Source organism: Gymnoscopelus microlampas (genome assembly GCF_963454915.1).
Source record: "Gymnoscopelus microlampas genome assembly, chromosome: 8".
NCBI lineage: Eukaryota > Metazoa > Chordata > Actinopteri > Myctophiformes > Myctophidae > Gymnoscopelus > Gymnoscopelus microlampas.
The window spans coordinates 11423846-11436482 of NC_139945.1; the positions used below are offsets into that span (position 1 = coordinate 11423846).

Genomic DNA, 12637 nt, shown 5'->3' on the forward strand with positions numbered 1-12637 from the left:
ACACACACACACACACACACACACACAGACCTTCTTACAAGTAGCTCCCGCAGAGCCATGCCATAAAAAAACACCCACAAACATTTCAGCATCTCTAGCAAATGTGTTCATGCTTGAACATTACAAATGGTTATGATTCTCTAATGATTCTCATCAGACAGTATTGAAGTAAATTGTGAAATAATGTGTGCTAAGTAAGCGAGTGTGTGAGATAGGGTATATATATATATATCCATGCGGGACGCTATGCATCGAATGCTCTCAATCTTTCTCTTATTGTCCATAATGGGCAATGAGGGGCAATTTCAAGCAGTTATCAAATCACCCATTCCTAACAGAAACCAAGCCCTACATCTTATTTTGTTGCTGTCGGGTGGGACAACCTTGTATTTCCAAAACTGTCTTTCCAGGAAATGGGGGGGGGGGCTATTGTTAATGCTTTTCATTGGTTAAATGTTACAGACAGAATGAACCACTCTCACTTTAAAAGATCGTCCAACGTACAGTAGCTAGAAAATAGACGATCTACAAGCACAAAACGCGCCGTGATGCGACCAGTTGTGAACTTGTAAGATCGGCTATGCTGTACGACAAAGTAGGTTAGGTCATTAATTATTTATATTTTTTACCCATTAAATCCAGGAAAGGATCTGTCATTTTATATTTTAGCGTAGGCTATTCAAAAATAGCAGATGTACAAGCTCGCAGCGTGGCACGAAATCTATCTGCTATCAATTTTTTTACATTTTTGAAAAATGGGTTCAATACAAAGTTGAAATCTGGAGATACAAGGTTTCTGGCCGACAGTGACGACAGTCCATCCAGGCATAGATTGAGGCTTCCCTGGGGGTCTGGGGTGGTCCTACTTATGAGATAATGGAGGGAAACGACATGCTCAGTGGCTATCCATCACACACCTGACAGCTGCAATCTGCTTATGAAATGGAGCTCCAAGGAACCACGGAGACACACGCGCGCGTGTGTGTGAGAGAGAGAGCTGGACCACGATCAGAGGAGAATGAACGCAAAGGCTATGGCAAAGGTGCATCCTCAGGGTCAATTTATCCATTTGTAACCAGAGATTGCACAAATATAAAGTGAAGAAATGATCGATAAAACGGCCAAACCGCTAGCATAGACAGCAGCTCAGGTGACGCTACGTACCGATGTCGATGCCCTTGCGAGGTTGACCCTGGCCATCCACCAGGTCCTCCACCCAGTGGATGTAGTTGAGCCTCAGGGGTACGGTGGGGATCAGGCGTTCCAGAGGGATGTCAATGGTCAAACCAAAGTCCTCCTTCAGTAGGGTGCAGGTTAGCGCCCGCACCGCCTCTGGCTCTTTGAAATTCACCCTGGAAGAGAGAGAGAGGGACAACAAACAAGGTCACAAAATCATTCCACCCAACAGCCACAATCCTGCATTTTATGATCCTAGTGACGCACTGGAAATCCGTAAGACTAAGACATTAGTCTCAGTGGGCATAAGACTTTTAGGGCTGAAATTATTGCTAAAGAAGATCTTAGCGATTATTAGGGATGCACCAAATTCATTTAAAATTCTTGGCCGAAGCCAACACCGGAAATTAGTAAACACTTAGCCAAAAAAACTAATTGTCCACCTATGAATGTCACTTAAACTCTGCAATATAAACGCTCGTGCTGGTGATAAATAGTTTTAAGGTGCATTCACACCGGATGGATAAAAATAATCTCATAATTTGAATCTGGGGGAAACGTGCCGCTGTTTTCCGGTCATGTTATGAACGTGGAACGTGTTTTGGCTCGTGAGTCGTTAAACGAGAGGCTGGCGTGACAGTGCGCGCTCAACATATACTCCCAACGTGACAACTGAAATATGATATATGACACTGACTGTGACTCGCACCCTACAGTAGGTGAAGACAGTGATTGGAGGCAAAACTCACACTTTCCACATACTTTTAGCGCCCATCATCCGACTAACTGATACCACACGGGTGCCACATGAAAATGAACTAATGAGATTGCTTAATTAAATTATAAAAATAAGTAAAAATAAAAAACGTGTTCATGTAATCAGTGTGTGCCCGCACACTGGGTTACACGAACACAGACACCCTTAGTTAATTAGATCGATGGTTTTTCCTGCATTACCAAGAGACCTCCTGTCCTTGGCAGCATTGTAACGATCACCGTTAGCCCCGCACTGCATTACTGTAGCCCCCTGCTACTGAAGCCCCCCAGCACTGCATTACTGTAGCCCCCTGCTACTGAAGCCCCCCAGCACTGCATTACTGTAGCCCCCTGTTAGCCTGGTAAACCATACCGGCCGCCTGAATTCACATTATCATGTGTCCTCTGCAGACCGGTCTGGCCCCAAGCGCTGGGTGGACGTTTTGCAGAAACAAAAAAGTGGATGAAGAGCCAATCAGCATCTGCGCTCAGGGCCCAGTGATCAGTGGTGGAAAAAGTACTAAAATGTTTTACTTAAGTAAAAGTATCAATACTGCAATGTAGAAGTACTCTGTTACAAGTAAAAGTACCGAGAGGACACATGATAATGTGAATTCACGCCGGGATGGTTTACCAGGCTAGCCCCCTGCCCTGCATGACTGTTCATCACAGAGGCCGCGGCACGCCCTGTGAGGAAAGAACCGTGCTGATATACTGTAAGCCAGTGATTGTCAACCTTTTTTATTTGAAGGACCCCCAGTTTTATATGCGTTAGCACCACAGACCCCCATTTGATACAAATATTTGTGATCTCTGGGTACCTCTGGGTATCTCTGCCTCAGTGTTAATTCAACTCTTGACAGTGTAACAAATGGAACCAAACTGACCCGTACGGGTCAGATTGTTTCCATTTGTTACACTGTCAAGAGTTACAGACCCGTGAGGGGTCCATTATAGTTTGGACCCCCTGGTGGTCCCTGGAACCTGACGTTGAGAAACAGCGAGAGAAAGCAGCCCTATCAATTTACACTCCCCTCGCTAATGATGCTGAAATGCACATTTTCAACATTTTGAGACCCCCCCCCACCTTCCCCCCTTATTCCCCAAACACCAGGCACCACTCTCCTCTCTGCATGCTTAATGACTTCAGCTGTCAGGGAAGCACGTCCTGGGTCCGGTAGACAAAGTGAGTGGGCGAGATACGTATAATTAAAAGCGTCTCCGAGCGCATTTGCACCATCGCAGATGTAATTAGACGTTCCTGGTGATGCAGGGTGTGTCTGCCACCTGAGGAGCGTTTAGAGGCAGTCTATGCTGTTTAAACAACAACAAGGACTAATGACGATATACTGTATATGAGGACGATTGTTAAACGTGAGCAATGTATTGTACTGATAATTACTGAAACAAATGGAATGTACTGTAGCAGGTTCCACATACCCATGCTGTCCTTCCAAGTTTAGTTGTCTTGTACATTGGAAATCGAATGAATATGTATATTAATATGAATTGATTACATTTTTCTATAATAACTCTCTCTGCTATCCTACACACACACACACACACACACACACACACAATACTCAGCTTACACACACTTACTGTAGTGTACACTCAAAGGACCACAATTGAAATAAGCTCTCAAGCGTTATTGTGATTTATCCTTTTGACAGCCGTGTAAAAACATGTTTATGTATATGTATAATGCATTTTGTCAATATAGATGTCAATTAATCCATCAAAACCACTTAAGCCCTATGATACGTTGTCGTATGATGGGTAAAATGGCGAAAATAGCAACAATGGCTGATCTACAAGCTTGCATCTCTTTTTTCACCTTTTCTATGTTTGCCCATAATGACATGCCCAACATATGGACGTGGTTGAAAGGGGTATCATGTTAATCCATAAGACAGCGATAGAAGGAGGAAAAAACCTGCTTCATTCTTTGGTACTGCTGACCCTGACCACGTGTTCCTTCAGGGCTGTATGGGATGCGATAGAAACAGTCATCAATCTCACCCAGTGTCCAGGTAACTAATGATCATATTAGGTTAATGGTCCGCTTTAATCAGCTGCTGAGAGACCATGACCTTTTAGTGTCAGGAGAAACGCTACACCTGGATGTACTGTGTGGACCGCATGCATGTGCACACACACACACACACACACACACACACACACATAATGGGCAACATATTTACAGATTAAGGCACAAATTCATATGTTCTTGGCCGCGGAACCCCATCTGAAAAGGTGTCATGCCAGGGAAACTTGTGTTATTTCGTTTTTTTTAAATCATGAAAAAATCCTCACAATCTTTCAAGATTTTTCTAAAACATTTTCAAAACATAAGCAGATCTACAAGCTTGCACCGCAACGCGTTGAGAGCTTGTAAATATGTAATTTTCTAATAGCCAAAGCATAACGTGGTTTTGGTGCGATATTAACTCAGGCTAATATAGTTAATATTAACTTTTGCTGGTGGGGACCCCCAGGAACCCCCTCAATGACCCCTGGCCTGGGGTCCTTGGACATCCTCCTTTGAGAACCACCGGATTAAAGCATGGCAACGGCTAGAAGGGCTCAAAGAATTACGAGCAAAAGAAGAAAGGCAGATGAGTCAGCATTAAAAGCCTTCCGTCTTAAATGACAGCCATCTATCTATCTGCTGTTCTTCTGGTGCCTTTCTCCTCAGTGGGAGAGTCAGGTGACAATCAATATGCAGAGAGTAAAAGCACCATTTATGCTTCGCCATATAACAGTGTTGCGTGCGGAAAATAGCAGATCTACAAGCTCACAACGCGTCGCGGAGGCAACGTGTTGTGAGCTTGTAGATCTGCTATTTTCGGCACGTAGAACTCGAGCATTAGGCCACTCATCATAGGAGGCATGCCAGCCAAGCCTCTATTTTTAGCCGCTGATGAGCGGTGTGTGTGTGTGTGTGTGTGTGTGTGTGTGTGTGTGTGTGTGTGTGTGTGTGTGTGTGTGTGTGTGTGTGTGTGTGTGTGTGTGTGTGTGTGTGTACAATGCAGAGTGATCACTCCCATCAGCACCGGCGCTGCTGCCTGCGCAGCTGGTCTCCATGGCAACGCCTTCTACTGCACAGACGAGGAGGGAGACGCAAATCCGGCCACGCTGGAGCAATATGGCTGATGCTGGAGCGTGAGCGTGCACGACATGCACGTTGTGGGTTTTGTTGGGGGGGCTGGGTGCTACAGCATATAGGTGCGTCATTGCGTGGGTGCGTCATGGCGTATAGGTACGACCGAACGCCACCCTGACTGTGCCCATACGGCACGAGGGATGGGACAAAACTAAGACACTTAAAAGTTGCTTTGAGAAATAAGTTTGTTTAAAACTGGGGAAAGTGGGGATGTTCAGAAGGATCATATTAGTGTAGTAGTTAATAAAAGATGATACAGTGAAATACTGTTTAATGTTGCTGTGTGGAAGTTTCATAATGATTGATTGATAGACAGACAGATAGGCCTTTATGCAATTATTTGAGATAATCACAATCATTTTTGCATAATCGTCATTATCGTTTCCATGTTGAGAAAGGTTCATACATTTTGAAAAATAGACAATTTTTTTTTGTGGAAATAACAGATCTACAAGCTCACAACACGTCGCTATTTACATTATTTTGTAACACATTTTGAGTATTCATTCTTTTCTGTATTTAGGTTTTTTGTCATATCTTCCCAGGTGCAACTTTTGTTTACAAAGCCAAAAAGCAACACAATGAAATCGCTAATCGTAATTATTTGTAAGGCAATTAATCGTCAAGTATAATAATCCTGACAGCCCTACAGACAGACAGACAGACATAATTCTAAACCAAGTAACAGAGGTAAGAAAGAGAGGATGGAAGATGTAGTGATAAAGATTGGGGTATTTAAACTGGGAGTTTGTCCCAGTCAGAGCATGTGAGGGTCAGAGCTCCGTCGCTCACGTTGATTTGCGCACCTCTCGCTCCGCGCTCCGCTCAATAAAAGCTGATCAAGGACGTGCGCTGTGCACTTCTGAAAATGTACTCTTCACAGGCGCGTTTCACTGTTTTAGCGCTCCTTCAGCAGCCGCTGCTTCTAAATTTCGGCGATAGTTGAGTCTTCTTTCACTTTCTCCCCGCCGTTTGGTGCGCCAGGGATGACCTTCAAGGTCTATAGCCTGCCTCGGTCATCTCAAACACGCTCGGTAAAATGCTGTGCTGATTAGCAGCAACTTACTGGACGCTCCCATGTTGGTTCTTTCCTCATACAAAGTCAAATGAATGCACCCTGACTTCAGAGAAGTGATGAAAGCGAAGCATTACTTATAAAGTACACGCGAGTATGAAAAGAAGCTGATTCCATGCCAAGTACAAAATTCTAAACTGGTAGTTTGTGAGCGAAATATTCCCATGCTCAAACTAGCACAAATAATCCTGCTATCAACCTGAATGACGAGGGCCGTAAGCCCTATTCTATACTTCGTCATGCGATGATGCCTCACTGCAAAATATAAAAACTGGAATCATGTGGATCTCAGGATGCACATGGGAACAGCGTGGCTCCAACGTGGATCATGGACATGTGGCCAGCCTGTGAGGTCAGTCAGCTATGTCATAGCTGACTGACCTCACAGGCTGGTCACATGAACGTCATAGATATGTCATAGTCAGTCGTCTGACTGACGTCATAGATTCTATGAAGTCAGTCACCTATGACATATCTATGACGTATGACTCCAAGTTTGGGCAATTTTTCAGCTTGTTCAGAGAGTGGCTTGCAGATTAGCTCCCGACAGTACACACACAGACCCTATCCCAGACGGTTGGCCTCTTGCAGAGGCACATCATGAAAATATCTCACAATGCAACATGCTGTGAGTGTGAACGTGTAGATTTAAAAAAAAAAAAAAAATTCACCTATAATGACATACCCAAAATAGGGACACTAGGCACTGCAAAGCGGTTAATGTATACAGTTAAGAGATTTCCAATTAGTCCAAGTGCGTTAACGCTCCTTTCTATGAAGAGTCTGACACACTTTCTTCAATGATTAATTCATGCCACTGTGACAAAGTGTCATGTGTCATCATGCTGCTTGACAACCGTATCGCTGAACCATAAATGAGTCTTTAGAAATACAGCAGGGTCTTGAAGAAGAACAGGATCACTGCTAAAAGCTTCACCTTCAACATACCCGAATGGCATTTTGCAATGTTTAACTAATCACACACACTTACAGATTGCATTCATGTCAATACAATTTACAATTTTACAACTTTAGGCATTTAGCAGACGCTCTTATCCAGAGCGACTTACCATAATGCAGAGAGACAGTGTAGTGCCTCAGTAAACTAGGATCACAGGTGAACCAAGAACCTAGCATCAGTCTAAATAACATGCTGTCTACATTACATTTTAACCTTGTGGTCAAGAAAGAAACTTTAAAAAAAAAAGGAGGTCTCAATAGGCTGACGGACGCCCTGGTTACGGCCCAAAGGGACCAAACATTTAATCTCAATGGTTTCCAGCTATGTTTTTTATTGATTGAAGGCTTTGACATTTTACAGGCGCCAGTTCCGAATTGCACCTGGTACAGGCTTAAGGTCAGAATAAGACTCATTCACCATTCAACACTTTTTAAATAATACATGATGGTGGAGAACAGGGCTTGGCAACCACCTCTCTATTTGATCTACCTGGTGATTAGATTGGGCTACTGATCTGATCAATTGAGTTAATCAAAAAGAACCATCATTGTCTGATGTGCATACAACATTTATCCCCAGACAGTCAGATTTATTTATTTTATGTGTGTATTATTTTGATTAATAATTAGCAGCCTAAAAGACAATGGTGGCTTTCACTGCAGTGTCTGGCACTGGGTGATCACACAAGCCTTGGAAAATGGCAAAGTGATCATGTGCCCGAAAAGGTTAGCCCTCCCCTGGTGTAGAGAGACAGGACAGGGGGAGAGAGATGGAGAGACACCTGCAAGATATATGACAGCAGTCATGGTTTTGGAACGATTTTGGAAAGCTTTGGAAAATGTAGTTGGCTATAACTCAATCATGTCTGAAATAATGTGTACACAAGGGCATTATCCTAGCTAGCTAAGGTAGCCTTTTTTTCTTAATTATTTTATTCATTTGAACATGTTTAATTATGCATCATGTCATGGAGTCTAGTTTGAAAGATTAAGTGAAAAAAGTATGTTTAATTAATTAAAGAAAAGCGATAATCCTTCCACAAATTACCATCCCCCCAATCCCCTCAGAAAATATGACTACCAAATGAAATGTCAGCCAGGGTGTTGCATTTTTAATAGGTCCCAGCCTGGACAGCTGAGATGGAAGGCAAGGGACCGTCTCTCTTCGTAAGCCCATCTCTGTATCTGAGATGGGCTTACGAAAAGAGACGGACTCTGAGACTCTCCTATAGCCCTACAGCATTGGATGTCAAAGTGGGGTCCGGGGACCCCCAGGGGGCTATTTTTAAATGATTGTGAAAATTTGTGCGAACAAATCTTTGCTTCTGGAGGTTACTGTCACAAAATATGAGATGGGGGGGTCCGCAGCCAAATATGTATAATTTTGGGGGTCCTTCACACAAATACATCCATGGCTATGTCAGACGGAGATATATCAGGAGACCACAACAAGGGGGGAACTTTTATATAAGATCCCCCCTTGTTAATTTTATATGCTATGTTGCTGAACTGAATACATCAACCGGAACAGGAAATGCTAGAGGTGCTCCGATCGATCACCGATTGAAATCGGCCGATTTTCACTCCAAATGACTCGATCGGTGATCTGCAATTTACCCGATCCGGAGAAGCCGATCTTTTATGACCTGAACCATTTAACTCTTTGACTGCCAGAAATAAAACATTGTTTGCTAAGCCGCTGCCAGCGATTTTTCCTTTTCCTTACCTTTTCAAACTAATATTTATCTCCAGTATGATCGATCCCCCGATCGTTGCTAAACAGATCGTTGCAAAACAGATCGTTGCAAAATGACAGTTTGTGTGATCATTGTGTTCAATTACAGCACACATCCGAAAATGTATGGCGGTGCTGAACGGCAGAGCAGGTGTGTTGCTGGAACAGCACAGATCCTGATGACCACTGTGATGCATGCTGGATAAAACCATCCTGTATGTCATTACATATTCCTCCACTGTCTACAAAATTACACAGCAAGTCAATACGGGGGAATTGGCTAAATCACTAATTGTCCACTTGCATATGCATGTTAATTCAGAGCCAGCAAAAACAGTGCCAAGCCATTGTTTGTCATCTCCCCATGCGATGGTGCATTGTGAGATTGTACTTAGATCTGCTATTTGTTTGAAAAACTTTGGATAATTCAGCATTCTTTTTAACAATAATGACAGGTTAAACTTTGACAGTGGTAGAAAAACCCCAGCCCCCTCTCCTATCCAATTTCCATTTTCTCCACTTTTAAAACCTGTGTGTTAGTCTGTCCACATGCCAATCACACACTGCATAATGAGACGCTATAATCAACACCTGCTACAGAAAGAAACACACACACACACACACACACACACACACACACACACACACACACGTGCTGTTGCGAACACGCCCCCGTACCGTACATCCACAAAGGATAAATCCACAGCAAGATGTGGATGTTCACACCTGCTAGTGGCACACCATGTGTGCAGTTATCTGCATATTAGTTTAATTCTCAATGTGTGTTTCACCTGATATGGGGTGGGGGGGATCCTGGTCTTGACAAGCAGCTTGCTGTTAGTCTTGCTAACAGCAATAAGACTAACAGCAAGATTTGAACTTCTAGCTGATTTTTTTATATTAACCCACTCAATCCAGGAACGCATCTGAGTCATTTTAGATTTCTTTGGCTATTCAAAAATAGCATATCTGCTGTTTTTGAAAAATCGTGAACATTTTAGCAAATCTTTGAATATATATATATATTACTAAGCGAACATTTGTAACTCAAATCTTTGCTTCTGGGGGGTCCCTGGAACAAATGCGAGTCCCGCATACGGAGGCTTTAAAATAGGACTGGATCTAAAAGTGTGTGTGTGCGTGCGTACATGCACGTGTGTGCGAAAATTATCTGGTGTAGATCGTCGAATGCTTGATTCTGATTGGTCAAACGCTGAATTCACGGGGTGTTATATCTGAATAATGACCGATGGGCTCAATAACAGACCGCTGTCTAATCAAAGACTCAGAGCACCTGCTGCGCTGCTTGAATGTTATGCTGTATCAACATGACAGCCATGTAAACAAACACAATGTCATTTACAACTAAACATTGCTCTCTCAAGATTGTTTTTGAACACATTTGAAGCGAGAAATAGACGATGCAATAACCGAAAATGTATTCCATTTGATCAACACTTCCTCATTTTGCTAGGGTGGGATTACAGCAACTTGCAATAGGCCTGGTCTACAAGATACACTACACCACAAAGACACCCATGTACCTGTCAAACTACTTCAAAAACGTTCAAGACACACACAAGCACAACACCAGAGTGAGCTCCACCAATCTCGTTCAACCCACATTCGGCTCAAACAAGAGGTTAAATTTGTTCTAATGCTATGCCACCAAAATGTGGAATGCCCTACCAACAGTCATACAAAAGTATGACTCCTTACCCTCCTTCAAAACCGCTCTAAAAGAGCACTTACAGGTGCCTGCAATTTGTGACTGGCCCCTGTAAAAAGTCTAAGCTTATCACGCGATATGACCCCCCCCTCCCCACCCGTTTACTGTACATATATTTTTCTTCTTGATTACTACTCGTTTATATGATGTTTTTGCATATTATTGTTTTTCTTTAAATGTTTCAATGTATTGAATTCACAGGACCCCAATGGAAACAAGCCATAGGCTTTCTTAGGTTATCCTTTTAGCATCCTTTTGTATGAATGACCTCTGTGTTTTTTTGCAAACTGTTAATAAAGTGTTCAATCACCTGCATGGAATTTATTGACAGGAAGTAGCTCATAACATGTCTATGGTGGATTTGTATTAAACAAAAACTTGGCAGATACAAAGAGGATAATCCAAGCTTTCTGCACAGCTGCAATGTTGGTGAGTTTAATGTCGTTTAGGTTTAATACAATCAGATCTGACTTTTCTGTTTGCATGAATGGGCTGTCAAGGGTTAGTATTGCAACTCTAGATGCCAGTTAGCAATGATAGCATCTTAAGTGCCATTCACACTATAACTATAACTATAAAGATAACTATATAACTAAACACATCCAGTGAGGCTGGTCTGTACATAAATAAACACTTACATGGCTCTTCCAGTGAGGCTGGTCTGTACATAAATAAACACTTACATGGCTCTTCCAGTGAGGCTGGTCTGTACATAAATAAACACTTACATGGCTCTTCCAGTGAGGCTGGTCTGTACATGCTGTTGGAAGTCTGGATACTTGGAAGCCAGATATGAGAAGTCTGGAGGTTTGTCTTTGTACCGGTTCCTTGGATGCATGGATTTATTCAGAGCCATTTGATCCACCACTTCACTGCAAAGAAGAACACATCACCAACTCATTTAAAATAACCAGTGGTGTACATTTACTCAAGTACTGTACTGAAGTACAATTTTGAGGTATTTCCAATTTTCAGTACTTTTACTTCTACTCCACTACATCTCAGAGGCAACTATTATACTTTTACTCAATACAATTATTTTAAAACTTGAGTTACTTAGTAGATTATTATTACAAAACATTGCCCACCTCAGCCCTATATACCGGTACATTTTGGCCATTTGAAAATAGCTATTTTCAAAAGATTTTTTAGATGTTAAACATTTGAAAACTTGTGAAATTGGCACAATAAGCAGAGTACTTTCTACTTTTGGTACTTTAAGTACATTTTTATAACAATACGTTTGTACTTTTACTCAATGATTTTTTTTTCTTTTTTTTCAAAAAATGTATCCCAAGATTTTTGTGACCCATTTTTTCACCCAGTGCCAATTGCCTAAGCTGTAATCCTGGGAGCTACTCTCCCTCTGCCAGCCTAGGCAGAGCCCCGAACTGACCTCCAGGGTTCCCACACATTTTTAACGATGAATTTTCAAAACTTTTCCAAAAGTAAATTATCCCATTTCCAGGCCTATAGCAATCATATGGTGCAATAATGAGGCTGTTACTCCAGTGTGCTATCAATGCTCAAAGACAGACTTGAGCGAAGGTGTCACGTGACAAAAAGAACAGATCTAGAACAAGCTAAAAGCGCATCACGTTGTTAGCTTGTAGATCTATTCTTTGTGTCACATGAAGTCCTGTATATATTAGGCCACATGTATTTCACGTAATGTTAGACATGTTTTGGGACATGTTTTATATGAGCAGAATCAACAGCCAAAAACTATACATAGCCAAACATTTCCAAAGAATTCGATTCATTCCAAACCTTTTCCAGGCCTGGAAAATATTTTTTCTAATTTAAAAGTATATCCAGAAATGTCATGACCGTGGGAACACTGGACCTCATGCTTCCTTCAATGCATGAGGAGTGAGCAGGCTGCTTCTTATCACTGGCCGGGGGGAGTTTACCCGGTAGGACGTAGCACGTGGAAGGAACACGTTATTCCAACCAGTTCCTCTCCCCTCCATCAGGCGCCCCGGCTGACCAGGGGTAGGCGGCATAGAGACCAGGACTACTACATATTTTTGTGAGGGT

The 12637-nt window shown here is 42.4% G+C and overlaps 1 protein-coding gene across 1 annotated transcript in view; it reads right to left on the bottom strand.

The window, feature by feature from the left end:
• The window catches only part of mettl16 (methyltransferase 16, N6-methyladenosine), a 40813-nt gene that overhangs the window by 26285 nt on the left and 1891 nt on the right, over window positions 1–12637 (bottom strand). The window contains exons 2-3 of the mRNA XM_084065056.1: window positions 11326–11469; window positions 1165–1352 (exon numbers count right to left, since the gene is read on the bottom strand). Coding sequence (XP_083921182.1) covers window positions 1165–1352; window positions 11326–11453 — 316 coding nt within the window. The 5' untranslated portion in view covers window positions 11454–11469. The remainder of the gene's footprint in view (window positions 1–1164; window positions 1353–11325; window positions 11470–12637) is intronic.